Source organism: Fusarium phalaenopsidis (genome assembly GCF_050370095.1).
Source record: "Fusarium phalaenopsidis strain FUZ10S chromosome Unknown contig_32278, whole genome shotgun sequence".
Taxonomy (NCBI): Eukaryota; Fungi; Ascomycota; class Sordariomycetes; order Hypocreales; family Nectriaceae; genus Fusarium; species Fusarium phalaenopsidis.
In genome coordinates this window covers 2272438-2299061 of record NW_028145417.1, presented here as the reverse complement: position 1 = coordinate 2299061, position 26624 = coordinate 2272438, and the positions used below count along the sequence as shown (strand labels likewise).

The 26624-nt window shown below is 52.5% G+C and overlaps 15 protein-coding genes across 15 annotated transcripts; 7 read left to right on the top strand and 8 right to left on the bottom strand.

Annotated features, from left to right (window-relative positions):
- Positions 1-23: 23 nt before the first annotated feature.
- On the top strand, positions 24-1739 carry LRP88_01343 (ribose phosphate diphosphokinase subunit PRS1; the record flags this gene model as incomplete). Its single annotated transcript, XM_083238031.1, has 3 exons — positions 24-134; positions 280-427; positions 490-1739. 3 exons carry the CDS (start codon positions 24-26, stop codon positions 1737-1739), a joined length of 1509 nt encoding a protein of 502 aa, XP_083106536.1.
- Positions 1740-2464: 725 nt separating this feature from the next.
- LRP88_01342 (SDR family oxidoreductase) lies at positions 2465-3513 on the bottom strand (the record flags this gene model as incomplete). The annotated part of the gene is made up of 5 exons (XM_083238030.1): positions 2465-2500; positions 2551-2659; positions 2732-2787; positions 2842-3151; positions 3203-3513. The coding sequence occupies 5 exons, from the start codon at positions 3511-3513 to the stop codon at positions 2465-2467; spliced, it is 822 nt and encodes a 273-aa protein (XP_083106535.1).
- A 2091-nt stretch (positions 3514-5604) lies between these two features.
- On the top strand, positions 5605-5916 carry LRP88_01341 (uncharacterized protein; the record flags this gene model as incomplete). Its single annotated transcript, XM_083238029.1, has 1 exon — positions 5605-5916. One exon carries the CDS (start codon positions 5605-5607, stop codon positions 5914-5916), a length of 312 nt encoding a protein of 103 aa, XP_083106534.1.
- Positions 5917-6562: 646 nt separating this feature from the next.
- Positions 6563-8006, top strand: LRP88_01340 (Snf7-domain-containing protein; the record flags this gene model as incomplete). The annotated part of the gene is made up of 2 exons (XM_083238028.1): positions 6563-6612; positions 6686-8006. 2 exons carry the CDS (start codon positions 6563-6565, stop codon positions 8004-8006), a joined length of 1371 nt encoding a protein of 456 aa, XP_083106533.1.
- Positions 8007-8249: 243 nt separating this feature from the next.
- LRP88_01339 (uncharacterized protein) lies at positions 8250-9794 on the bottom strand (the record flags this gene model as incomplete). Its single annotated transcript, XM_083238027.1, has 2 exons — positions 8250-9235; positions 9290-9794. 2 exons carry the CDS (start codon positions 9792-9794, stop codon positions 8250-8252), a joined length of 1491 nt encoding a protein of 496 aa, XP_083106532.1.
- A 469-nt stretch (positions 9795-10263) lies between these two features.
- LRP88_01338 (DNA polymerase subunit Cdc27) lies at positions 10264-11803 on the top strand (the record flags this gene model as incomplete). The annotated part of the gene is made up of 5 exons (XM_083238026.1): positions 10264-10317; positions 10375-10430; positions 10480-10685; positions 10738-11583; positions 11640-11803. 5 exons carry the CDS (start codon positions 10264-10266, stop codon positions 11801-11803), a joined length of 1326 nt encoding a protein of 441 aa, XP_083106531.1.
- Positions 11804-11866: 63 nt separating this feature from the next.
- LRP88_01337 (pyridoxal phosphate-dependent transferase) lies at positions 11867-13351 on the bottom strand (the record flags this gene model as incomplete). Its single annotated transcript, XM_083238025.1, has 2 exons — positions 11867-12799; positions 12851-13351. 2 exons carry the CDS (start codon positions 13349-13351, stop codon positions 11867-11869), a joined length of 1434 nt encoding a protein of 477 aa, XP_083106530.1.
- A 698-nt stretch (positions 13352-14049) lies between these two features.
- Positions 14050-15783, bottom strand: LRP88_01336 (glycoside hydrolase family 125 protein; the record flags this gene model as incomplete). The annotated part of the gene is made up of 3 exons (XM_083238024.1): positions 14050-14327; positions 14380-15593; positions 15644-15783. The coding sequence occupies 3 exons, from the start codon at positions 15781-15783 to the stop codon at positions 14050-14052; spliced, it is 1632 nt and encodes a 543-aa protein (XP_083106529.1).
- Positions 15784-16187: 404 nt separating this feature from the next.
- Positions 16188-17742, bottom strand: LRP88_01335 (NuA4 histone acetyltransferase complex catalytic subunit ESA1; the record flags this gene model as incomplete). Its single annotated transcript, XM_083238023.1, has 2 exons — positions 16188-17275; positions 17331-17742. The coding sequence occupies 2 exons, from the start codon at positions 17740-17742 to the stop codon at positions 16188-16190; spliced, it is 1500 nt and encodes a 499-aa protein (XP_083106528.1).
- A 304-nt stretch (positions 17743-18046) lies between these two features.
- Positions 18047-19009, top strand: LRP88_01334 (3'-5' exonuclease; the record flags this gene model as incomplete). The annotated part of the gene is made up of 1 exon (XM_083238022.1): positions 18047-19009. One exon carries the CDS (start codon positions 18047-18049, stop codon positions 19007-19009), a length of 963 nt encoding a protein of 320 aa, XP_083106527.1.
- Positions 19010-19131: 122 nt separating this feature from the next.
- LRP88_01333 (uncharacterized protein) lies at positions 19132-20726 on the bottom strand (the record flags this gene model as incomplete). The annotated part of the gene is made up of 4 exons (XM_083238021.1): positions 19132-19242; positions 19295-19550; positions 19598-20262; positions 20313-20726. The coding sequence occupies 4 exons, from the start codon at positions 20724-20726 to the stop codon at positions 19132-19134; spliced, it is 1446 nt and encodes a 481-aa protein (XP_083106526.1).
- A 1093-nt stretch (positions 20727-21819) lies between these two features.
- Positions 21820-22394, top strand: LRP88_01332 (ribonuclease H2 subunit C; the record flags this gene model as incomplete). The annotated part of the gene is made up of 3 exons (XM_083238020.1): positions 21820-21955; positions 22011-22306; positions 22359-22394. The coding sequence occupies 3 exons, from the start codon at positions 21820-21822 to the stop codon at positions 22392-22394; spliced, it is 468 nt and encodes a 155-aa protein (XP_083106525.1).
- A 397-nt stretch (positions 22395-22791) lies between these two features.
- LRP88_01331 (uncharacterized protein) lies at positions 22792-23097 on the bottom strand (the record flags this gene model as incomplete). Its single annotated transcript, XM_083238019.1, has 1 exon — positions 22792-23097. The coding sequence occupies one exon, from the start codon at positions 23095-23097 to the stop codon at positions 22792-22794; it is 306 nt and encodes a 101-aa protein (XP_083106524.1).
- A 658-nt stretch (positions 23098-23755) lies between these two features.
- Positions 23756-24685, top strand: LRP88_01330 (uncharacterized protein; the record flags this gene model as incomplete). The annotated part of the gene is made up of 2 exons (XM_083238018.1): positions 23756-23970; positions 24157-24685. The coding sequence occupies 2 exons, from the start codon at positions 23756-23758 to the stop codon at positions 24683-24685; spliced, it is 744 nt and encodes a 247-aa protein (XP_083106523.1).
- A 337-nt stretch (positions 24686-25022) lies between these two features.
- On the bottom strand, positions 25023-25942 carry LRP88_01329 (uncharacterized protein; the record flags this gene model as incomplete). The annotated part of the gene is made up of 2 exons (XM_083238017.1): positions 25023-25596; positions 25647-25942. 2 exons carry the CDS (start codon positions 25940-25942, stop codon positions 25023-25025), a joined length of 870 nt encoding a protein of 289 aa, XP_083106522.1.
- Between the last annotated feature and the right edge of the window lie 682 nt (positions 25943-26624).

Genomic DNA, 26624 nt, shown 5'->3' with positions numbered 1-26624 from the left:
CATCGATTGATGGGCTGCCCAAGATGCGCAACACGCTGATCTTTGCCGGCAATTCATGCCCAGTTCTCACAGGCCAGATCTGTGAGAATCTGGGTATGCAACCTGCCAGCGCCGAGCTTACTCAGTTCTCCAATGTGAGCTTCCCCTCGCCGTTATCGCCATTGTCCTCTGGAGTCACCATCCCTGGGCCGCATTCCTATGTCACCTTCTAGGGCACTGGTGTCTCCGATTAATCAATGGCGTTTCAATGCACGCTCTCCAGGCTAACTGATTCCCAAGGGCGAGACGAGTGTCAGAATCTTGACAAGCGTCCGAGAGAAGGATGTCTTTGTCGTCCAGTCTGGAAGCGCCAGCATCAATGACTCTATCATGGAGCTTCTCATCATGATCTCGGCATGCAAGGGCGGCTCTGCCAACAAGGTCACTGGTTCGTGGTTATCTCTTCCTGTTTGAGATCCCGTAGGCTGACTTGGCATCGCTACCCAACAGCCGTCCTCCCTTACTTCCCCTACAGTCGTCAGTCCAAGAAGAAGTCCCACCGAGGTGCTATCACGGCTCGCATGCTTGCCAACCTGATGGGTGTTGCTGGTGTCAAGCACGTAATCACCGTCGACCTCCATGCATCCCAGATGCAGGGATTCTTCAAATGCCCCGTCGACAACCTCCATGCCGAGCCCATCCTCGCCAAATGGATCCGCCACAACGTCCCTAACTGGCGCGAAGCGGTTGTTGTTTCCAAGAATGCGGGAGGAACCAAGCGAGTCACGTCGCTCGCCGATGCGCTCAAGCTCAACTTTGGAATCGTCACCACGGATCGGAAGCGTGTCAGCAACATGACGGCTAGTATGATCATGAGGCACTTCGATCATAGTGTCGATAGCCAACCAGCGTTGGAATCGAGCCGGCCCATCCCCAACCGTGGCGCCCGTGAGCCAGCACCTGAGCGTGAGAAGACTCCCAAGAGGGATGTTACTCCTCCACGAACCTCGCGGATTGTGACGGATCTGCAGGGCTCCCCTAAGCGAGTTAATGGCTCGTCGGCCCGCACTTCTAACCTGAGTCTTGCCGAGTCCGCGGATGACAACGCTACACCCCCAGCTCGGTCGCCCGAGCCATCAATTAACGGCGAGGCCGATTATGATGACCACAAGGCACACGAGGTCACACATGGCCGCCTGGTCCAGGGCCGTATTGTTGAGGACGATTTCCCCTCCCCTGATCGATCCGCCGCCGATGTCAGTCTACATGACGAGGACCCTATGACCATGTCCCATGCGTCATCGTTCTTCGCCCCCGAGCCTCAATCTCTTGGAGGATCCGGTGATGCGGCAGCAAGCTCTGATGAGGAGGACAATGCGTTCGAAAATCCCAACGCCGAGCACATGATCACCTTGGTTGGAAACGTCAAGAACCGGACCGTCTTCATCGTGGATGACATGATCGACAAGGCCGGCTCTTGGATTGCTGCCGCTGAGACCGTGATTAAGAAGGGCGGGGCTAAGAAGGTGTACTGCATGGCGACTCATGGCATCTTTGGCGGAGACAGTCTTGAACAACTGCAAGCATGCGAGTGCATCCACCAGATTGTTGTCACCAACAGCTTCCCCATTGATAAGGACAGGGCACGCAACATCAGCAAGCTCGTGGTACTCGATCTCTCGTTCCTGTTGGCCGAGGCCATTCGGCGCAACCACTACGGCGAGTCCATCTCGCCCTTGTTCCAACATTCTGGGGACTAGACAGATGGAACCTGCTATACTCTTGCTCTCTTGTCTCCCGCCATGATGCGACTGCACAATCTGAGGCGGGTAATGGCATACTTCTTTGACGATATTCTTAGGGCCATTCTTTTGGTGTTTTTTCTTAGCGAGGCGTCTGGGGAAAGGAACCGTTGGTGCCCTGAGCAGGACTTCATTCCTTGAGGGCTTACAAACAAAAGCAAAGTAGGTGACGAATCACGACTACTATTTCCCGGTCTTTTTGGTGCAGGAGCCTCTCGCGCGTGACAGTGTCCGCCTTTAGTTGTGCTGATGTGAATGAAACCGAGCTACATGCTCACCCAGCGGTGCTGTCACTTGTTGACGGCAAGGGCCCGATTCACCCCAGAATGGGTTCTTAACGGAACGTTGGAAGATGAAACTTTATCGACCTTAGAAGGCCTGTGACCCAAGACCATTCGTGGTCTCTTTTGTTCCTTCGGGGGCAAATGGGTTTTGGGCAAGAGAACTTTTCGAACATTGCTGTAGCTTCGGCGAGATGTAGAGGGCTTCACTGTTTGGCCGCTGCCTCGTGGCATGCCATTCTCAGGATACACTGGGGACGAGCAGATTGCCCGAGAGTAGTAGCCCTTGATTTAAACTTACGAATATGAATATACCTTGATATTCCGTCCTTGACATGACATTGGGATTCCGGTGATGCACTTTTATACATGAATTCTATTGTCTTGTTTTGTCTATCTAACTTAAGCACCCTTTCGGTGAAGAGTACCTGCGCCAGCCTAATAGGTGTCAGCCATTTTCCGATACTTTGAGAGGCGAGGTTTCTTACCTGGTGGTTGGGGAAGACGAGGGTGTCGGCGACAACCACGTTTTCCCGACGGGTGGCAGTGAAGACGATAATCTCGGCAATATCGTCGGGAGTGAGGGGCTCACATCCGCTGGAAGGATGGTCAGTTCTTGATACTTTCTGAAGACCATGTCTTGTGAAGGACTGGCGAGAGTTGACTTACGCATACACAGCATCGGCCTTGGACTTGTCTCCGTAGAATCGCACAACTGAGAACTCCTAGAGGTCTGTTAGAAACAAGTTGGGAACTTGATGAATAGAAGCTCGACTTACAGTCTCAACCTGACCGGGATCAATCTCAATCACACGAACACGGCTAGCGATCAGCTCCTTTCGCAAGCTCTCAGAGAAGCTGCGGACGGCGGCCTTGGTGGCGCAGTAGATGGAACCACCGGGGTAGGGCTCCCGGCCAGCAATGGAGCCAACGTTGATGATGTCGCCGTGGCCTCCGTCGGGGCGGGCGAGGAAGATGGGGAGAACGGCCTGAGTCATGTTGATGAGGCCGGTGACGTTGGTGTTGAACATGATGCCAATGTCCTCCTCGGCGATCTCGGGAGCCCGAGCGACGCCCTTGACGAGACCACTATGGTGCATGAGTTATCCATCCGAGTAATGAGTGAGAAAGGAGACTTACGCATTGTTGACGAGGACGTCAATGTTCCTCCACTCCTCGGGCAGGTTGCCCACGAAGCCTTTGATCTCGGCGGGGTTGCTCACGTCGAGCTTAAACGGCAGCACCTTGACGCCATCACCAACCTCGCTCTTGATCTGATCAGCGAGCTCCTTGAGTGAATCAATGCGGCGAGCCGTGAGAATGAGCCGGAGGTCATTGTTGGGCGCTGTCCGGGCAAACTCGAGAGCCGTGGAACGGCCGATGCCGGAGGAGGCGCCGGTGACGACAACGGTCTTGCCGGCGAGGCGCTTGGCAGCTGCGGAGGAGGCCATTGTGCGACGGGTGAAGAGGGGACGGATGAGAGGTGAGAGTGAAGTCGGGCGTGAGAGCGAGAGGTTGAGGGTTGTGAATGCGGTGGTGAAGAGACGACGGGTGGTGTTCATTCGGACGGGCTAGGGCCGAGTGAGGAGGTGGAGAAGAGTGAGGATGATGTGATTTGATGGAGATGAGAGAGAGAGCCGCAAATGGGTTCAATTGATTGGGATAAACGTGACAAGGAGTCAGAAAACGCTGAGTCAAGAGAGGATCAGGACGAGGTTGTCAAGGTATCCAGATCCTTGCTAAGGCTAGCAGGTATCTACGGGTCGCTATCTTAGCAAAGCCGTCCCTCGGCTCTGGAAGGATACACACGGAATAGTGGAGGAAAAATTGTTAGCGACGGTACTTCGATAACGAACTCGAGTTACATGTCGTTGGAGTTTGACTGAGAGGGCGCACTTTTCTTACCCCGCGAATCATGACCTCTGAACCTTGGCTATCGGGGGATGCTTGACAGGGATTTCTGGCCTATCACATGTTGTGTAGGTTGCCTTATCCCCGGCCAAAGTGACGAAGAAGCCGCTTGGTGAGGAGAAGGGGACCCCTCAGCCCCTCCTTTGATGGACATGGTTCAGTTTCGTTGTTGCAGACGTCATTGAGGCAGTTGGCTGTGGGGTTTGGGGCGGATTGGGGCTGTTGGGGGGTGAATTTGAGGGACTACGGCTGGAGCCTGAAATAATGATTCATGATATTTCCACCATACATGTGGTTAAGGAATTTATATGTTTTCATTTTATGGCATATATAACTGTTGTTCTGGTGATATGGTGTAGACTCTACAACGTGGCCCCCAAGTCAATGGTTTGGGGGTGTTGCCAGCACTGAGCCCTCCCTGCACAACTGTTCCGCCAGATCACGCCTATCAAGGTAGTTGGGAAGGTATAGTAGTTTATAGAAGGGGAAAAAAAAAAGGATGTCTAAGCCCCATGTGATCCCGAAATTTAAAGATATCTCAACTGTTCAAACTGTTGTTCAACGGCCGCATGGCGCCTCGGACCACCGAGTGGAATAGGCTTTAACCATCACGGGCATTGTGAAACTTTACCTGTTCGATGTTTAATTTTCGATTCATACCTGAGAGGTTTATGGAAAGCGTCATGAGCTGGAATGTTCCTTCTTTTAGAGACTGGGATGTGAGGTCTCGCCGTAGTCAACTTCCTGAAAGATGAACCCGATCCTATCACTTACTGGGTGGTCAACCAATGCCTCAGATCCGCGCAAGACTTTTTAACGAGTAGCAATTCATCAAGTTTCATTCTTGAGTTTCAGATTGCGGATTGGAACTTAGTTTGGGGTTTCGGGGAATTGGCAAAAAGGTGCTGCCAAGTTCCCTTGATTATTTGCATAGCCTCAAAGGTTAGCCATGTGAATGACTTTCGTTGAGAAAAGGTAGTCTCGTATGAAATCTTCTCGAATCATTAGAAAAGTTGCTCTTGTTGGATTTGGGCTGTGTTTGGCCAAATAATGGCGGACCTGTGTCTGTATAGCATCTGAATCCATTCTGGTGAGATATCTCTTGTTGTTTTGTCCAGGGGTCTTGGCCTCCAGAGACTCTGGAATCGAACCGTTAGCAAGTAAGGGCAGAAGGTTTAGCGAATAGGACACTAATTTTCCCAGGGAATAAGCTTATGAGACAAATGCATTGACTTCCTCGTGGTGGCGACAGCATCATGTCGGGGAGAACGGTCACCGGCCGCTCGCATCTAAGTTAAAGTCAATTATCAACACCAAGGTTTGGCTCAAACGATTCCCAACAAATTCAATCAAGGTATGGAAAAACATTGTCATCCAGAGCCCAAACATGGAGCCTCGTGTATATATATCTTCCCATCCATCCCCCAGGACTGCAGCTCTTCCACTTCTTTACAACTTCTCTCACCACTTCTATCATCAATCACCAGTCATCGACTCTATCAAGTTCATCACAACTTCATCACAACTTCAAGCTTCATCAAACTTCATCACAGCTTCATCTTTGACTGTTCACAACCACTTCCTAACTTAACTCTCTATTCACAACTGGAGACCGACAAAACACCAGAACAATGGTCCGCATCATTAACTGTTTCACTCTACTCCTTGCTGCTGCCGCCACCATGGTTAGCTCTGCTCCCACTCCCACTCCCACCCACGAGAGCACCCTGAAGCGGGTTGGCAGAAGCGCCGCCACTGAAGGCCCAGGCAGCTCTACAGACAAAGATGACCGCTTCATCGCTGAAGCCAAGGCATTTGCTGAGACGGAGATGAAGGAAGCTGAGGAGGCGTACAAGCTTGCAAAGGCTTTGTATAAACAACGCATGGACGCTGCTGAGAATGGTGGCCAGATCCAATTCACTCAGTTCTCGGAGGTTTCCTAGATGGAACTGGAACAAAAGGAAAGGATGGGGGCGCTTCTGGGTCTGTTTTCTTTCTCGAAAACTCATCTAAGCGACTCTCAAAAGTTCATCTGAGGGCATCGTCTCATACAGACCGCAGCATCGGTGTTTGGAGTTTGGAGTTTGGATGGTGTTGTCAGAGTGACCGGCGTTTTTATGGATCAAAGTTTGAGTTGGGATTGCGTTTCTACTTTATAGTGTCGGAAACTCGAAAATTAATTCAATCAAGTTTTCAACCACAACCTGGCGAATCGATTGCCTCTATTAGATGTGAATGTGTTGTGCCTGTAAGTCGTGATGCTGGATTTGGCATTGTAGTTGGTCCCTTACCGCTAACCGATAAGCGATGGCTCGCTATCAAGCCACTAAACCCCATCAGCCATTGTCCCTGACGACAAGCAAGCCACTTTCATCCCACCACCAACAAATGATCCGTCTCCCATTCACAGCGTCACATGTGTCGTCATCTTTCACCCTTTGATTGCAACCTCGACTTTTTTCTTCAACAATTAATTAGGGACCGCGATTTTAATGAACAGAGCTTTCTAGAAACGCCACCCTTCTCTTTTTGCGATTTCAACTCTGCCAAACGTTATCGCCGGCGCAGCTGAGCGTGCCCGATTCCATCATGGGCGAGCTCGCCGACTACCTCATTAAAAATGACCCCAGCTTCGCAAGGTAGCAGCCGCCCTTCTTACTTGTCCTACATGCTATGAATGGAATCTATTTGCTAACCGTGTACTTCCCTTAGGTCGAGATTGCCCGCACGATACTCGGACTTTCGATCCCAGCGCACTCTGAACCCAGATGGCTACCAAGCAAACATCTCCGCCTGGCGCCAGGCCCTCTCCGACCTTGTCGCTCGAGGCCTCATCTCCCACCGCGGTTCGGAGCCCGACCACTTTGTCCTGAATCTCGACGATGCACTACTACGATCCCTCGAGTCGAAGGAGTTTGGCCAGCCGCTGGCCTTGGGTACCGTCGTGCGCGAGGCGACCGCTGGACGAGATTTCATGCCCCTTAACGAATTTGATAAGTCACAACAGAGCATATACCAAAGCAGCTGGTCAAGTCTGCCGTGGAGCCTCATGGGCTGGACGCTGCGCCAGCTTGGAGTGGTGGATCCGTCTAGGGGAGACGATAAGCTGCCGACTGGCAAGTATGTGGTGGTCAAGAATGTTGAGGCCGCGGCCAAGGAGCTGGGTGACCTTATGGCGGAGAGAAGCTCGAGGTTTGATCGCGTCTTTAGCAAAGCGCAATTCCAAAAGGCCTTCTCAACAGCCCTGGTTAAGGACCAGCGCTTGACAGATACGGACCTGGATGTACTGCTCAAGTTCCTCTCGCGCGATAAGGGAGTTATCGAATATGACGGAAAGACAATCCGGATCAAGGGGTCTGGTGAGCAAGGCGGCATCACGGAGGAAGACGCCGCTATTGCTTCCCTCAAGGAAGTGACAGAAAGCCTAAAGCATCAGACTGATCTTCTCAACACACGCATTGACGAGCTTGCACAAACTGCCAAGGACGCCGTCACCCGCAAGAACCGCATCGCGGCCCTAGCAGCCCTCAAATCCAAGAAACTCGCCGAGTCGTCCCTCGCCACTCGCTACGCCACCCTCAACCAACTCGAACAAGTGGCTGCCAAGCTCGAGCAGGCCGCTGACAACATCCAGCTCGTCAAGGTCATGGAAACGTCGACTGATGCGCTGGCCAGCCTTAATGCCCAAGTTGGCAGCGCGGACCGGGTCGACACCGTTATGGATCGTCTGCGGGAGCAGATGACCTCGACAGACGAGGTGGGCGCCATCTTGGCCGAGTCGACAGGCGCAGTGGTGGACGAGGGCGAGCTCGACGACGAGCTGGAGGCGATGGAGGCACAGGAGCGCGAGAAGGAGGACAAGGAGACACGGCGCAAGGAGGCAGAGGAGCAGAAGGCGAGGGAGGAGAAGGAGGCGGCCGAGGTACAGAAGAAGCTCGACGCGTTGCCGGCGGTGCCAGCAGATACCGACGAGATCCGGGAAAAGGCTCGGACGCCGACGTCGGAAACTGGAATCGCAAACCTGGCGATATAGGGGAAGCCAGGAAGGAGGGGGAAGGGACTCATTGCGAGTCCGACTGTTCACGTGCGTATATGATCACTGCATCTAGGATATCCGGGGCGTTCTGGGCTATATGTAAAGCCACGGGGGCCATTGTTCATTAGAGTCTATGCCTTGTTTTTATCCCACGTCTTTATATCATCAAATGGTATCTCGATGCACCGTCCTTCTTCTATGTTCCGCCCAAGCTCACTGCGCTGCCGTACTGCCCATCTGTCAAGGCTGGCTGCTTGGGTGCTGGGGCCAGGTATAAGGTTGGGCTGGCCCATCTGGAGTGTAGTATAAGGGTTGATTCCCCATTCCCGCGTCTTGGTGGTATGAGGGAGTAGTATGGTAAGGTTGGGATGCAGAATAGGGGATATGCGGGTGAATGTCAGTGTGGTAAGGGTAGGGGTTCTGCGCATAGTATGGCTCCGGAACCCCTGAAGGTGCCTGTGTCACCGCCGCGACTGTCGTTGGAGCCGGCAGGTAAGCGGCTGTCGAATTGACCGCGTTTGAGTACTCTTGTTGAGTGACAGTTGGTGCCAGGCTTGGATCCATTATTAGGTCCGCGCTTGAGGATACCGCAGGTTGTTCGTACGACGGCGCTTGTGATGGTGTTTGTTCCAAACTCAACGGCTTCTCCTGGCTTGTCGAAGGAGGCTCAGAATTCGACTCCTTTGCAGCCTCTTCGGCCTTCTTTTTCGCCTCGAGCCTGCTCTTCCTTGCGCTCGCAATCAAATCCTTGAACGAGTCGTCATGCTTCGCCGCCCAAGCCGCACCGTCAAAATCCTTGTCCTTGATGATGGCGGCATTCTGCGCCGCCCGGCCAGTCGTCGGTGCTCTTCCTCCCTGTGTTCGCTCCCAAATATCCAGATCGCGCAGCAATTCGCTGTGCTTCTTTGGCTTTGCTGCGTCGCAATTGGCGTTCCACAGTGTCACCCACTCCTTATGCCGGCGCTCGAGTAGCATGCGAGGACCCTGGTTTGAGATGCCGAGATCTCCTAGCTTCTTGCGTAGTGCTTGATCTTTGTACATCGAATAACTCATTGTCGGTAGTCGTTCGGGGGCCTTTGTCTGGCGTTGTTGGTTGCCAAACGAGGCTGAGCTGCTTCCGGCTTTTCTTTGTGGAGGTTTCGAGCCTGTGCAAGTTTCGAGATGCTTGAATACTTGCCACTCCTTCATCCGACTTTGACAGACGGGACAAGCCACAAGACCGTCCCCTGTTGGCATTATTAGTGTTCCATCTTGCCTACTCTGAACAACATTGATCTTACCAGGCTCTGGTACGTAGTCGTCATCGTCATCTGGCACTTCCACCACCTCGTCCTCTTCTGTAGGTACCGAGTATGAAGGTGTATTGGTTCGAGATCTTCTTGGTCGAGTTGATGTCCGTGGCCGCTTGCCCTCAGGCGCACTGTCCGACTCGTGGTGATCGTTCTCGGCCTTTCGTTTAGGTCCAGCATTCGCCGCTCCCCCATTCCGCGCCAGCTCCAAAGCCGCCGTTCTGGTCTTGACAAAGGCCTCCACAGCCTCCTCCATTGACCAGTTACTCCGCAGCTTGAGCTCCTGTTCTGATGCGCGACAGAGCGGGCACTTGCTGTCGTTGGACAAGGCTCTCCGAATGCATAGCGAACAGAAAGTGTGGGAGCAAGACGTGATCATGGGCGTCTTGAAAAAGTCCTTGCACACCTGACAGCGAAGGGCGTTTTCAACAGCGGCGATACCTGCAAGCGGCGTTGACAGCCAGTCTGTCGAATCGGGGACATCGTGGTTGGCCATGAAGCTTGGCTGTACGGCTGGTCTGGTGAATTGATCGAGTGTTCGGAGCCCCTGGATGTTTTATGCATCAATCCTATGAGGTGACAAGGAATTTCGTATACGAGGAGGGGTTGCCCGGGGAAGAAGTCTTGGTTCAAATCAGGTTGTCGCGCTTAGACGCGATGCCTAGAATGACGCCTGCAAGCCGGAGAAAACCGATATATAGATAACCCCCTTTTATGAGGCTTCGGCAATTTCAAGCCATCTTATTGGAGCATAAATATGCCTTAAAAGGGGTCGCACCTTCCACTCCTGGCCAGATTGCACGTGAGAGCGCGTCCACTCTACGCGTCCTGCAATTGGCGTCTCTGGGGATACCACGATTTCCATGGCCAAGTCGTAACGCGGATCTTGTCCAAATTCTTTCCTTCTCTTCCTCTTGCTTGGCCCGATCGAAGAGAAGAAGTTTTACACTCGAAACCACGGAATCATGGACGAGCACAGGAAATTTTTGGCAGATCGCCTGCTCAGTGAGGAGCGACCGGTATGCTCTCGATAGAGTCCCTTTTCTGCGGCCGAAGGCAGGGTTAACATGATGCAGATCACATATCGAGTCCTTAGCAGAGCCTTGGATGTTCATGTTAACACTGCAAAGGAGTAAGCTCAGAAGAAGAATAGCTGGTTCACATTTCTGACGGCTTCTTAGGATGCTCTATGACTTTCACAAGTACCAGAATGCTTCGCAGGCCAACTCAGTCTACGCAACCTACCTTGTCTATGGTGTCAGGAGCTCAGACAATCAGGAGTCTGATGGAGATGTTGAGATGGCAAGCTCAGCTCCCGAGAACGAGGCATTTTCGGAGACGGTGCCCGTCACGACCTTGACCCTTGCCAGAGAGGAAGAGCTCAGCGGTAGCTTAATCCTTGACTATAACCCAATGATCATCCACTAACTTGGTCAAAGATATCCTGGCTGATTACCAGCAAGTTACTTCAATTCATGTCTACAGTCTTGCGCCTCATCCCCAAAAGGACCTCTCCCTCTTATCAGATGTTTCAGCACAGCTATCGGAGTACCCAAAAGAAGAAGATGCTTCCGCCGCATCGAAGAAGTATGGAATCATCAACAACTCTCAAGCTCGAAAGAGAGATCGCAAGGGCCGTTCGCAGGCTCCTCCCCCAGCTACCTCACAAGCTATCAAGCGAGAACCCGCTTCGTCCAAGCCGGCGCCAGCTGCAAAGGTCAAGGAGGAACCGTCAACAGCCAAATCAGAGGCAGCGGAGGCCAAGCCGATCAAGAAGGAAGCATCAGCTCCCTCATCTAAGGAGGCCACGCCGACTCCCAGTGGCTCGAAGAAGCCAGCCGCGAAGAAGGGCATGGCAGGGAGCATTATGCAATCATTCGCCAAGGCAGCTGCACGACCACCCAAGCCGAAGCCTGCCCCCAAGGAGGAGGATACTTCCATGGCCCTCTCGGACGACGGCGAAGCTGATGACTCTGATATTGTTGCCTCCAAGTCAAAGCCTGCGGTGGATGCTGAGGAAGTCAGGAGAAAGCGTCAAGAACGCGAAGACGCCCTGCGGAAAATGATGGAGGACGACGACGAGGACGACAACAAGGAAGATTCAGACAAGGAAGAGGAGCAGGAAGACGAAGAGATGGAAGAGGCACCCGAACCTGAGCCGGAACCTGAGGAGCCCAAGGAGAAGAAGCCTTCGGAAGTGATATCGAGCAGCGGTGATGGGCGCAGAAGAGGAAAGAGACGAGTAATGAAGAAGAAGCGCATCCTCGATGACCAGGGGTACATGGGTAAGTTTATAATTAAGTGGTCAAACTATAGGCTCATATGCTAATCATTATTCAAGTCACGATTCAAGAGGAAGGCTGGGAATCCTTCTCAGAGGAGGAGGCTCCGAAGCCGGCAAAGAAACCAGCGCCAACTCCAACCCCGTCATCATCAGGATCCAAGGCAAAGAAGCCTGCTCCAAAGGGACAAGGAAACATCATGTCTTTCTTCTCCAAGAAATAGGAGGGCGAAAGATCGTAAGAGTCAGGGAAAAGACGTGAAATAGCCAGCATGGCAGATAATATATTACACATATTTATGGGCTTTCGCAGCATCGCTTTCCCCGTTCAACGCCTCGTATTTGGCTGGGTCAGCCTTTACCCTCTGCAGCACTGCCGCCAGCCTTTCGACGCCTTCAACCAGGTCTTCTTCAGGCACGTAGGAAAACGTTAACCGGACGGCGCTGTTGAGGTTCGCACAGGTTTCTTCGCCACGTATTTGGAACATGGTGCCGTTTCCGACAACCAGGTTCTCCTCGGCAATGGCAGCATCAGCTACCAACTTTGAAGACACGCCAGGACCGAGCGTGAGCCATACAAAGTAGCCGCCGTACACACTCCCATCAACAAGCCCAGCCTCACGGATTCCAACACCGAGAGGAGCCAGGTGCTTGTGAATCGCCTGCATTAGGACACGATGTCGATGTTGCAGTCTAGGCCGTAGTGTCGTGGCGAGGCGCTCCTGGAGAGCACCGGACTGGACCAAGTCGGCCATCATGGAGGCACAGAACTGGCTCGGTGAGCCTCCCGATTGAGTCGCTCCCGTCTGCGACAGACCCCGAGCAAACGCAGGAGAGCCCTCAAGCCAGCCAGTCCTCACACCAGGTCCGACAAGCTTACTGAAGGAACCATTACTCACAGCGTGTCCGAATCCCTCAGGGTCATTCTCCGCCTGACCCATGGCGAGGTCAATGTCGCACAGCCGCGGGAGCAGCATGTCCGGGTGCTCGTTCGGACCTAGGTGTTCGGCGATCTTGGCCGGATCACTGTCGATGCGCCACTGGAGAAAGTCGTAGACGTCGTCGCAGATGATGAGGGCGTCGTACTTGCGCGCCACCCGCACGAGGGCTTCACGACGGCGCAGGGACATTGTCTTGCCGGATGGGTTGGAGCATGTCGGCACGACGTAGATGATGTGGCGGTAATGCTTGCGATACTCTCCTGGGTCGCTGAAGCGAGGCTGTAGTGCATGTTAGTGCAAGTATCTACAAGCTCTTGATGTCATTATTACCTTGGCCTCTGGGGGGTTCTCCTCAAACTTGGCGAGCTTCTCCTCCAACGCCTCAATGTCAACGCCCTCCTCATCCTCGGGAAACGCCTTCAACCGCCCCTCGAAGCCAGCATCGCGAAAGATCTGAAAGACGAGGTGGTAGCACGGCGCAACGCACCACACGGCCTGGGTGACGTTGGGATCGGTGAAGCTCTGCAGGATGCAGGCGACGTTCTGGCTGGCGCCTCCCGAGATGCAAATGCGCTCCGGGTCCCGCTCGACGCGGTAGTGCTCCGACAGCCATGTGGCCAGAGCCTCGCGCAGGGGCTGGTAACCGGCGTCAGCGCCGTACTGCAGCGCGGGGATGTAGATGGAGGGGTCAGCGAGGTTGCGCTGGGCGGCCGAGGACAATAGGTCGGTGGGGAGGAGGGAGGGGTTGGGCCAGCCGCGGATGAGGTTGATCTGGTGCTTGCCCGCGTCGGGGTTCGAGGGGAACTCGGAGGCGTGGGTCGCGGGGGCCATGGTCACGATGCTTGATGATGGTGTTGAGGAGTAACAAGGTCTGAGAAAATGAGGGCTGCGGCCCAACGTCATATATGTCTCTGATCTCCTCGTTGTACAGTATCCCGCCCAGCTTTTGCCCATCCAGTAGTAAGAGCGATGTCGGACCGGCTGGAAGAGGTTCATGGCCCTCCCTTCTTCAAGTCTTGAATAACCGAGCGGATGGATGGTAAAGGGCGGATAACTGTGGACCTCTTCCGTCCCGCATGGGATCCATGATTGATTTTCTCGGAGTTGCTTGCCAATTGACGAGGGGAACCAATTACGTAGGTCGATAATTACGAAATCTGGGGTACTACAAAAACTTCGTGGGGGGGGGGAGAGAAGATTAGTTGCTTGTGACACATAATGGCGATAGTTGAATCCTACAAGGTTATTGGTCTTTGCTGCAATGGGGCTGTTCGCCAGTACTTTCTGTTTCGAGACAAGCCGGTGATACCTAGCCGGTCCGGACCACGAACATGTTCATCTTGCGAAAAATCTTAGCCTGCATCGCGGACTTGAATAGTAGCTCTCCCGTGCCAGTAGGTAGCCGGCCTGTTTTATTCATGCTGCTTTTCTTCGTATGCCAAGTACACCCAATCCGCCCAATCAATGGATGTATAATGCCATTCAATACATCTGTTGTACAGACTAAACTTCCACCCATCCGTTACCCATCATATCTCATAAGGTTCGGCGCCCTCGCCAAATATCAAATGCGGCTTTCTCTTTGCGAGATCCAGAATTGTTGATGCAAAAACACCGTTGGCCCATGCGAACCAGCTTCTCGTGTACTGCGAAATATGCTGTACATCAATACTCTCGTGGACCAGACCTAGCTTGGCCGAGTCGAGCACTAGGTCCAAGCACTCCTTGATCTCGGTCTCGTTGCTCGTGGTTCGGGCTTGGATGAGGAGACTCATTGGCCATGCGTTCCTCAAACCAATATGAGGGCCTAAAACGTTAGTTGCTGTATGCCACAGTTTGCGAGACCATTGGTGTCTTACCTCCAATACCCTTGAAGGCCTTTCCTTCCAAGTAGTAAGGGTTCCCGCCCTTGTCCAGTAGCATCTTCCTTGTGTTCTGGTATATCGGATCATCCACGTCGCAGAACCCCATCAGGGGAAGCGCCAGCAGCGAGGGATAGTTGGCATCATCCATGAGGATTGTCGATCCGTACCCGTCTACTTCGTATGCGAATACATCGCCGTACTTCTTGTGCTTGACTACACCATGCTCCATCACGCCGTCCCGAATCTTGCTGCTCCATTCCTCCAGCGTCTTGGCCAGCGTTGTCTTGCCAGCTTTCGTGAGGAGCGCAGCCGTTCGCTTCAGCTCCACCGACATCTGGGCGTTGGCGGGGATGAAGAAGCCAAGAATCGTAGCATCGTCACTGGGACGGAACGCTGACCGGACCAATCCAGTTCCCCAGTTGAGAGGGTTTCCCTCGCCTCTCAGATTCAGCGTCTCTGTTCCGAGATCAGTGCGACGCTGGAAGGTATACTCGTTGCGCCGATATTTGCCCGTCTCAGGGTCAAACGTTGACTTGGACTGCTGTTCCAGCACGCCCAGCAGCGTGTCAACAGCGCGATACCACCTCTTGTTCAGAAACTCGAGCGAATCCGTGTGCTCATAAAAGTCGTTGCCAAGAGCGAGGAAGTGCGCAAGGGAATCCAGCTCGTACTTGCACTCAAAGACGGCCTGTGGCTCGTAGGCAGGGTGCACGACATCATCCTGGCCATTAGACGAGATGGGTAGTTCGCTTATGGGCGGCGGCTGGAAGGCATTGCAGTAAGGCGACTCGATAACATACTCGGCCTGCGTGTTGATGGCACCGAGCAGTAGTGTATGCACATCGGTGTCTTTGTTGGCCAAGGGTTGGTAGGGTCTCAACTGATTTGTCGAGTCTCGCAGCCATTCAGCAATAATGTCGCCGGTGATAATGAAGGACTGCGGTCCTTGCCAAGCCTCGTCATCGTGGAATCCTCCAAAGCTTCCCATGCGGAAGAAGCCAGTCTCCGACTTGCCCTTGGTGTGGAATTTGACCGTCGTGTCCGTCGTCGAAGGGAACGCATTCTCAAAGAGGCGAGCCAGATCTGGGTCTGTCATGCGCGACGTGACATCCTCAATGACCTTTTCGATCGCTGGTGATTGAAAGGTCCGACATTTGGGGCTCGGTCGTTGGTAGGGTAAAGCTCTAGGGCCGGTGCTCAAGGGTCGACTGAGGAAGCAACGTCAGCTTGCAGCGCCGGTAGAGACAGGGGTGCATACTGGATATATGTAGCGTATCGCGTATAATCAGGACATGAATGCGCATAGTCGGAGAGAGGTCTCTGGTTGCCGTCGGTGCTGGCGCTGGCGAGTGATGCGCTCAAGCCCAGCAAGCTCGACGCCAGCAGCCGAAGCGTCATGGCTTGGGGAGCGTTTCTGCGAAGAATCTAGGTTCGGGCTGTAGGTGCGATTAGGACAAGACAGGCCTGAGTCAGATCGGCGCGGAAGAGGTCGTGAGGATTAGGGAAATGGTGTCAAGAGGTTGAGTTGATGGTGCTGAACTGGTTGATCTGGTGTTGTCGCATCCCTTGACTGATTACGTAGGATGAGACAGCTCCTGAGGTAGGGGCGACGTGGGGCTTGCACGGGAGCTGGGGTAGCTCTATCTTGGGAGCACTCGCTATCGCAACCTCACCAATGATTGTTTCTTCTACTTGAAATCCTTCAATTCGAGCACAATTAATCTACAAGGGGTATCATTCAGAAACTATCGACAATGCTAATTCGCCGCCATAATCTAACTAAACCTAACACCAGTATAACATCACCATCCCCAGGTTCGGCTGGACGCCGTAAACACTGGCGGCTTCCATTGAATCTTGGTCGGATCAACTATCCGCTTGCGCTTCAGCTTTGACTTTTCCCGTTGCTGAATCAGCTTGTCTGGTATCACGATCTTGTGGTCGCTCTTATGATACACTTGCATCCGCATCGCCTGGAGAGTATGCTCCACATCCTGGGTCGTCATGGCTAGCGTTGAGGAAATGGTCTCGATCGTCACCTTTTCCTCTCGCTCGTTGTAACCCATGAGTAGCTCGAGGATGTTCTCCGACCAGTACTGTCGATAACTCAGTAGACCCAAATCCGACAATGGCTTCTCTGGAGACCCAAGCTTCCCTTCAATCTTGGAGAGCTCGTATGAAAATTGAATCAAGAGTCGTCCGTAGCCCTTGCGCTGGTATTGTGGCAGAGTCAGAATACAGGCCACATTGTACCCGTCTGCACTCTCTTTCTCCTTGGAAAAGTACCCAACCAGATGGCATCCCTTCTCCGTCCGCGTAGTCATTACGTAGAACAAGAATGGGTCTACATCATAGTAGAGTGTCTTGTGGTCCAGGAACATTTTGGACAGTAGACACAGGTTGCGACACCATGTCCGTTGTCGTCGGCCGTCAATCTCGAAAAAGGAAATGGCTTCGTCTCGGTAGATTTCGTTTCCGGGGGGGTGCTGAAGCGTGCACTTTCGTCGATGTCGCGTAAACGCTTTTTCGTCTCCGTAGTAGCTCAGGCAAAACTCGCAGATGAAGATGACGTCCTCTTGGTTAAAGACCTCGGGGTATGGCGAAAAGTACCATGGGTAGAGATCGTGTTTTCCGAATTGCACCTTGGAAATGTTTCGAATTCGTGATACTTCGGTTGGGTTCTGCGTCATTGATCCAGATGTCCGCAGCTTCTCGATCTCGACTTCGCGACTGAATTCTGCAGGTTCCTTCTTGACTTCCGTCTCTTTCTCATCCATGTCCATATCATCGACCGCGGGTGTCGCGCCACCTTCGACGCTAGGTCTCGTTTGACTGTCGCCATCGGGGCCAAGGGAGGAAGACTTTTGTCGGCTTTGGGAATCTACAAAGTCTCAAAACAACCAATTGTCAGTCGCATGTGTTGATAGAGGCTTGGGGTTACCTACCTGTCCAAGGATGCGGCGTGTTCGCCTCTGAAGCCACAGACTGCTCTCTCTTGCTTAGACGCTTCTGCGCCTTTTTGGATTGCTTCTTTGATTGAGGTGCTGACGCCTTCTTGGTCTTGGGGTCCTTGGGCTTGTCCTTGTCCGGGTTTGGCCACTCGACTTCTCGGGTGAAATCGATCCTCGCCACAGGCACCCATTCGTCCAGTCTCTTGTTAAAGTTGTCGAAATTGCAGTAAAATTGCTTGCCGCTCTTTGTTGTCTTGATACTAAGGATCTCGGCTCGTCGCGGTTGACCTTCTTTTTCGACCCAGGCGATGCATCCTGTTGCTATCGTCTCGGGTGTCGCGTGGCCTTTTAGTCGAGGTTCGCCGGACCCTACGGTGGCCTCTCCGCCAGGAGTACCGCCAGCCATGATGAAAAGGGCTTACGTGGTGGCCTTTTTGATGATTGTCGCGCTGTCGCGTGGTAGCTTGTCGCGATGATGGAGCGAGAGGAATTATTTCTGGAGGGGCATGGCAGAATATGGAACTGAGCGCTTATCGCAAAGGCGGTGAGCATAAGTCAGGCTTATCAATTCTTCGTCAGCTGCATAAATCCCGTTAGCCTCATCACCTGCAAAGCCTGCCGTTCTTGCAAGCCATCTCTCATCAACCACTTACACCAACGCAACCAGCTTACTGCGGTACTTAACCTCGATCGCCTTACTCGTTGAGAGGATGGCCGAATTATCATCTAACTGGAAAAAGCTCCAGGCAAAACTCAAGACCGAATCAGCTTCAAAGCCGTCCCTGAAGCGGAAATCGGATACAACAACGGCCAAACCAGCACCCAAAAAGCCCAAGGTCGACAAAGCCCCTGAAAAGCCACAAAAGAAAACCAAGGGACCACGTGCAACGGCTAAAGGGCAAATGGGTGGCGTTCACAGCTCAAAGATTGAAGATGATTCACAACCTGGGACTTCAACATCCCTCGCATTATGGGCGGAAGACAACGACATATCTGCCGAAGCCTTGGCAGAGGCGTATAACCTCGGAGCCAAGGACAACTCAATGATGCTCGCATCAGCAAAGGACAAGATCAATTATGGCCTCACAGAAGGGATCGACATTGGCAAATATATTGCCATCGACTGCGAAATGGTTGGTGTTGGTCCTGGTGGTTACGAGTCAGCTCTCGCCCGTGTCAGTATAGTCGACTTTCATGGCCGTCAAGTCTACGATTCATATGTGAAACCGAAGGAAAAGGTCATAAATTGGCGCACGGCCGTGAGCGGCATCAGTCCGAAGAGTATGAGATTTGCTAGAGACTTTGAAGAGGTCCAAGCCGACATCGACAAGCTTCTCAAGGACCGCATCTTGATCGGACATGACCTCAAACATGACCTTGAGGCCCTTATCTTAAGCCACCCGGCCCGAGACATTCGAGACACAGCAAAATTTCCAGGTTTCAAAAAGTACGGCAATGGGAGGAAACCTGCGCTGCGGCTCCTCGCGCAGCAGTTGTTGGGGGTTGAGATACAAGAAGGGGCACACTCCAGCATTGAAGACGCCCGAGCGACAATGCTGCTCTTCCGAAAACACAAGTCAGCTTTTGACATGGACCATGCCAATCGATTTGCGCCGAAACCAGTATCAGGAGGACCAAAGGGAAACAAATCCAAGAAGAAACGAAGGGGATGATCAATGCCGTATCACCCGCCAACACCACGCTATGAGATTGTCTAGATACCCATGCAGCATCGTTCACTACCTTCCGAAGAGGCCCTTTACCTTACTACTTATCATCCTCCTTCTTTACACTCTCACAGAGGAATCCCGTCCATCAACTGGAGTGACCCCTCTCGACCGACAGTAATGATCACATCACCCAGAGTTTTGGTCACAAAACCAGCCTCGCAGTACGTGAAGTAGTACTGGCAACAAATTAGTTTCCGCAAATCCACAAATATCTTGGCTATATCTCACCTCCCACTTCTTGCGAAAGACCTCGACTCCTTCGGGAGTCATGTCAGGGTGTTCCCTCATCAGGGCTGGTCGGATTTTATCGTCGAAGCTCTCCATAAAGTTCTCTTTCCACAGCCTCAGCGTCTTGGCGTAGTGCCCCCCAATGTTCTCAACATTCTCCACGATGAGTGTGCCTTGAGATTGCTCACTGATGTGATTCAAGAGCTGGGTGATTGATGGGAGGTATCCGCCCGGGAAGATGTAGTGGTTGATGAAGCTGCAACGTATTAGTGGATAGAACGGCGCTCTCCTCATTTGACTTACTCTTCTGTCTTGGAGTAGGCTTCGTGGCGGCCTTCGGGCATCGTGATGCACTGGAATACGGCTATTCCGCCAACTCGCTTCAGAAGCTTATCGATGCAACTGAAATATGTGGCAAGGTATTCCTGACCAACTGCCTCCAACATCTCGATCGATACGATCTTATCATACGGCATTTCGGGAATCGGGAGCGCTCGATAATCCATCAGTTTCACCTCGATCCTGTCGCTGAATCCCGCGGCCTCGATACGCTCTTCGGCCAAGATCTTTTGCTCTTTGGAAAGAGTGAGGCTCGTAACCCGACACCCGGTTCTCTTCACAGCTTCGATCGCGAATGAGCCCCATCCGGTACCAATCTCCAAGACGTGGTCGGTTGACAAGATTTTGGCTCCATCAATAAACCGGCATAACTTGGTGATCTGAGCCTCCTCTAATGACTCTTCTTCCTGGTCGAATCCACGATGGCGTTGCCAGATGGGACATGAGTAGGTCATGTCTGGTGAGAGAAAGGCTGCAAACATGTCATTGCTGATGTCGTAGTGTGCCGAGATGTTGAGGAGTGCATTCGAGAGGGTGTTTGTGGAACGAGCCACGCTGGAAATTGCAGAGGACAGACTTGAGATCCAAGTTGTGCCATTGTCCATTTGCTCGCGGTTGACAATGAATAGCTGGAATTGTGTTAGTCCCATGCTGGTGTCTGTTGTCGATAGCAACTTACCTGGAAGAAGGATGTCAAATCCTTACACTCAAAGTCACCCAGCATATACGCCTCTGCGAACCCCATATCGGCAAACAAGAAGAGGCGCATCCAGAAAGCGTCATCCTTGACCACGATTTCAACGCGTGGAACAGTATCCGCCCGTCGCGGCAAGCCAGTGTCATCAGGCTGACTTCCCAGCTTGCCCGAGAGCTTTTGGCCGTAGACATATCTCGTCTCGGCCGGCTCGTCGACCAGAAGGAGAGTGCCCGTCTCAATGCGCGAGAGGACGGATTGAATGGCTGGCTTTGCAAGGGCCAGCGCGGGACCCCATGTCAGGCTGCCGATTGAACCACGGATAGCTTCAGCACCGCGGGAGACGGGCTTGCTGATTGAGGGGGGAAGAGTTGGTAATGAGAGGCCCATTCGAACCATGGCTGCGGGGGTTGTCTAGTCTTGAGCTGTACCTGCAGTCAAGAGATGAAGAAAGTCGAGGCTTCTGTGTGTGTTTAGACTTGGGCCGTGAACTGAAGCGAACTCTTTAGTATGGATGAGAGAGTTGAGGTCAATCTTCAGCTGGCATGGAAGGACAGGACATCCATCTCGAGGCCATGAGGGGTCTTGGGTGGGTTTATCAATTGCTTGACGGTAAAGCCCTGGACCCCTACTCCTTCCATGGGTCGGGCTGTCCGGGCTCATCGTGCATGTCGGCTGCTCATCGATAAACCGTGCGGCATTGGGGGATGTTGGAACGGACGGCAGGGACGGCAGAGATCGGGGCTAGTTGACGGGGACAAGCAGCAGCAATGATCTTGGCGAGAGCAAGGGTTTAGTGTGTTATCTTTGTTCAAGGCTATTGGTATGTTTCAAAGGTTTGTAGCGATGTGAGCGTCACTGCAGAAGCCGTTGATATTCAACGGGTACGCCGAGGCTGTCTGGCTGGCGTCGGAAGCAACTTTTGCGACTTGGCTTCACAACCACAACGCGGCATCAACAGAGGTAACAGCCTGAGAGGGATACTTTGAGTACCTTGCAGAGCAGGATAAAACATCAGGAGCTGGATCAAATCACCAACTGGATCGAGCTAGTACGAGAAGGCTTCCATGACGGGTCCAATTCCCGATGGAGGGCACACAAAGTGGATGCCAGATCGATCAGTCTTGATGTCATCGATTTTTTTTCGGTACTCCGAAAAGACCGATTGCGAATGCGATAGGTGGGCCTCGTTTTCTTTCAGCAAGTCACAGAGGAAGAAAAAATGGTAAGCGAATGCAAGAGCCGATGCTGAGGTATCGAGATGCGCTGTGCCATCACGCAGAGTGCATGGGAATCGGCCTCTTAGATGGATAAAGTCAATGCGACGGCCGATCTCGAAAGGTGGTGGTCCCTTGGTCCCTGAGGTGGTTGCCCGATTTGGCTTATCTCTTATCAGATTAGATAAGCCTAACCCAGTCCTTGGAAAGACCCTTTACGCGTCTCGGCGCGTCTCCCTTGAACCTCGACAATCCACCCAACCAACCAACTCAAAATGTCACAACCAATTCTCTCGATAAAGTCTGATGATAACAAGGCCAAGGCCGTGGCGAACCTGCTGCCCTGCCGTATCCATCACGACGGCCCTATTCCTGACGTTTCCACTTATTGGTCACCCACCACTGCCGAAGGTTTGTACCTACCCCTTGAGGATTCGACGAGCTCTGAACTCACAAGCTTCCATAGATGGCACTAAGCTAGCATACTTTCGGGGACGGAAACTCCATGGCAAGACTGTCAAGCTACCGGAGCAGTGCCGCGGTGTCGTGGTAGAGAGGAGGCAAGAAAAGGAGCAGCAGTCTGCAGTAGAGGAACCGGTCGTTGTGGTCGACGACGACGAGGCTGAGAAGGCGCCGGTCGGAACCATGCAGGTCACGGCTGAATTTGATGAAATGGTTATTTGGGGGCACGAAACTGTCGCCGATGCCGCTGGAGACCCGTATATTCGGAGTATGGAGGAATGGCTTCAAGTGGCTGGTCAGGTAAGCTTAGCCTTCGCTTCGACGTGTGGGCTGATTGATACTAATTACTTAGATTCACTCTTATTCGGAGGAAGCTCCGGGAAAGTAATGTGGATGGGCATATGGACCTAGAAGTCTCAACAGCCGCGAATATCAGCGCACAGGTTCATCTGCTTCAAACAACTAAGATAGGCATTGCGCACACCAAGAACGCGCAATCATAATACCTCGCCCTAGATCAAGGACAGCACATCGAACTGAAGACAGTTCGAACCCATAACGTGGTTATCAGTACACTTCAAACACCGGGCAGGAAGGGTTTTCTCGGAATTTGGATGCAATAAAATATTTTGATTATAAAACCCAGCCGAGGCAGATCTACAAATCCACTTACCGTTTAATGATAACTTTGCTCATGTTGTCTATTTCTCAACGCTCTAGGCTTCTAGCGACGAAACAGTTAATATCGCGAATAGGGCGGATCTAAGTAAATCAACCATTGATCGCTACTCTACCATTTCCCTCTTCTCTCCGCAATCTTTCTTGGAATACCGCAGTTCCTGATCGTTGCGCAAGACTTTGTCCTCCTGCAGCTTCTCCTTCAGGTCGACAGGTGTCGCACAGGACACTGTCACCGCAAAGTCCGACCCTTTTTGTTCGGTGCTCACCCAGTCGCCACCGTAGAGTGTCGAGATAGCCTCGCGGAAAGCAGATGCGTCGCGTACCATGGTGATGGGAATCATGTAGGTGAATATGGGCTTGACTGTGGAAGTTATGATGTGAGTTTCGCGATATTCGGTGTCAGACGGCATGTTTTGCAACAGCAGAGTGTTTAGTCGTCTTGTTAGAACATGTGATCAACTACTTGGTTTTATGTCCATGACCTTGGCCGCCATCTATTCAGATTCTCTGTAGACTACCACCCACTGAGACTGGCAACCGCCTATACCAAACAGAGCATCACTAATGATAATATCAGTGACAAGAACACAATCGCGAATGCTCATACGAGGGTTAAATCCCAAACATAGGGCTATTGAGTCTTTGAAAACACATTGGAGAAACTGGATACTTGTACAAAGACCAGAAAGTAATCCGTTTGGACCCGTCCTATCTGCCTGCCCAGCACAGCCGGACTCCCTGCTAGCAAGCGTGCATCCATGCTGAAAGCCAGCGGGTGAGCAATGAAAGGAGTCTTTGTTCCAAATCGCCAACTAGTTGGTTTATTATTGTGGTATCTATCATCTATTGGTCATAGGGGCTTACTCATAGAATCCGTGGCTCAGCTCTTTGCAGCCCATCTTTTTCTTTGTGTATATAGCCAAGATGCCTTGGCTGGCCAGGGAGATAGATATAAGACGGGAACATGCTCTTCATCTTTTGCCCTGCGTGTTAAGATCACTGAGCCCTCCTTGGATCGCTTCGGCCTCATCTCTCTCTACTCTCATTTCACGCCTCACCCACTTCGCCATGTATCCAGACTGGCCTGAGTCTGCCTCCGACTTGGTGCCGCTCCCGCACTGCGACGGTCCCAAGCTGGAGCCTTTTGACTTTCAAATTCCCCAGAAGATGGGATTCCTCGAGTACATTGGAGAAGGTGCCCATGCGCATGTCTTCAAGGTCAGAATCTTGGGCCAGATCTACGCCCTGAAACTTGCAAGTGCCCTCGAAGCTGCAACAGCCAGGTACCAGCTGACTCTTGTGTAGTTTTGATTCGTCTACGACGATGATTGGCCATCCCCGGTAAACAATGGGGACTCGGACGATAGAGACGCTTTCGCCTCTCTTGCCAACTACGCGGAGCCGTTCAACAGTCAATGTCGGGCCTACGGCCGCCTCAGGGAAGCTGACTGCGAACACCTAGCCAACAGGTGCTTTGGCTATCTTTTGCTGGAAGAGGCGAACGAACGGGCCATGATGAACCAGTTCAAAGACCACAGGATGAAATTCAACGGCAACATCTTGTTCCTTGAAGGCATGGATATGCGAGGCCGGTTTCCAGGTAAAGATGGGAGGCCACCACCAATCCGGGGCATCGTCAAGGAGTTCGGCCAGCCCGAGAAAGAGCTGAGCATGAGAACTCTGCGCAGCATTCTCAAGGACGTGATACAGATGCAGCAGCTTGGCATCATCAGGCTGGACGTCGCTGATAGACAGTTCATCAACGGCAAGATGGCCGACTTTATCACTGCCATCACGTTCCCGCACTTCATCACCAGTCCCGAGCTGAACCCACACCTCACACCCGAGATGGTGTCTGCCATGGAACTAGAGACTCTTCTGTTCAGCCGCAAAGATTATCAAGAATTCGACCAGATGATGGGGATGTGGAACTACGAAAACCCCAGCCATCAACGCTCCTTCTTCTCGCTGCCTGGGGGGGGGGGGATGACGGGTTGAAGTATAATCTAAGAAGTCTCCCCTCTCTAAACAGGCTCTACTCGCTTGTTGATCCAAGATTGTACGACAGGAAGAGTAGCGGGGGGAAACTAGACGGGAGGGTCACCAAGAGGCGCCGACGGCCTTGCGCGAAACCCCCGAGATGGTACTATGACGGCAGCCTGGATGCTGCCAAGGTAATCAGCAACATGAGGTTTGAATTCCTGCACAATTGGTACTACAAGGATGGATATGCTTTCCCAAAAGAGATAAAATGGGAATACGGCCATGGCGTTTCATAGACTAAAACGATGGACTAGTTGGCTGGGTGCAGTTGGTAATCCTCAACCTTTGCAATTCATTCACCATCTAGGCTTGTTTCAACCCCAACCTCAAGACTCGCATCCAAGTCCCGCTGTACCCAGCGGATCTTGTTCTGGATCCGAGTAAAGGCGTCTCTGCCAAGCGGCAGCCTCAGGATGTTGCCCTTTAAATGACCCGCTCCTCCCTCGCCCGTGATAACCTCAAAGATGACGTTGACAGCTTTCTTCGGGTCCCCGGGCTGCTTCCCCGTAGCGGTGCTGAACTTCTTGAGTGCCTCGTCCACGGCGGTCCCCGCGTACGCCCGCTCGGCTGAAGTGTCGCTTTTGATGCTGGCGCCGAGGAAGTTTGTCCTGAACGCACCGGGCTCGACCAGGAGGGCGTTGATGCCAAACTCCTTGACCTCCTTGGATAGCGCCTCGGTGAAGCCCTCGAGGCCGAACTTGCTGGCCGCGTAGAGTCCGCAGCTGGGGTTGCCGTCCTGGCCTGCCACGCTGCTGACGTTGACAATGGTCCCCGAGCGACGAGCCCTCATGCCAGGTAGAACAGCCTGGACGGCATAGAAGGGACCAAAGAAGTTGGTTTGGATTTGTTGTTCGGCTTCCGCCTCCCTAATCACCCTGTTAAAATCATGCCATTGTGCAAGACCTCGATGACTCACGTAAACAGTTCTATCACGCCCAAGACAGAGTATCCGGCGTTGTTGACAAGATAGTCAATCTTTCCGAATTTCTTTTCTGCCTCTTGAATTTTCTTGGTTATGCTCGCCTTGGATTCTGTCATGTCGAGCTGAATGATCTTGCCCCCGGCTTCCTCGATTGGCTTGACGGCCTCAGAGGATCGCACTGGATCCCTCACCGTCGCAATGACTCGATGGCCGGCTTGGAGAGCACGCAAGCTCAGCAACAGGCCAAAGCCGTTGGAGCTTCCGGTGATGAACCAAACAGGTGCTGCCATTTTGATAGCGGTTCGAGTGCGATGAGTAGAGTTTACTCTTTTTTCCTGCATCAAAGCAGAGGATGTCTTTCCTTTATTTATAAATCATCATGATGCGGACTTATTATCTTGGTCTCCGTTAATGCCGGCGGATACGCCAATACGCCCACACTTGCTGATGATCACAAATCCACACCATCGCTTATGCACCATGTCACCAACTTTATCGCCTAACACCGAAAAATATATCAGACATGTGAATGTGTATCGAAACTTTGTTCTGAGATGGTACCCTACATCTCATTGGTGGCGAATATCTTTATGGAAACCTTGAGCGCCTACTTTGACGTGTAGGTTGTGGCAATTGTATCATGCTCCCGGCAACATCGGAAGCTAACAACCACAATCGTAGAGTTTCAATGTAACGAAACATGGGACGCTACGTGCCGCCCGCTATAGCTAGACAAAAGGCCACTTGCGTCACCAAAATGTTGAGGCGTTGTTGCCAAGGACATTGTGTATCGATGGGACGACCACTCTCCGACACTCCGACCAATTGTTAAAACACGTTGGGCGAAAGCCTGTTGGTCATAGATGAAGTACTCCATAGCACCAAGGTTGGTTTGGTATATGACTCCAGCCAACGATATGCCATGGTTGAGTTACCAAGGGGGGAAAGCTGAGCTTCTTTCTGGTATAGGTC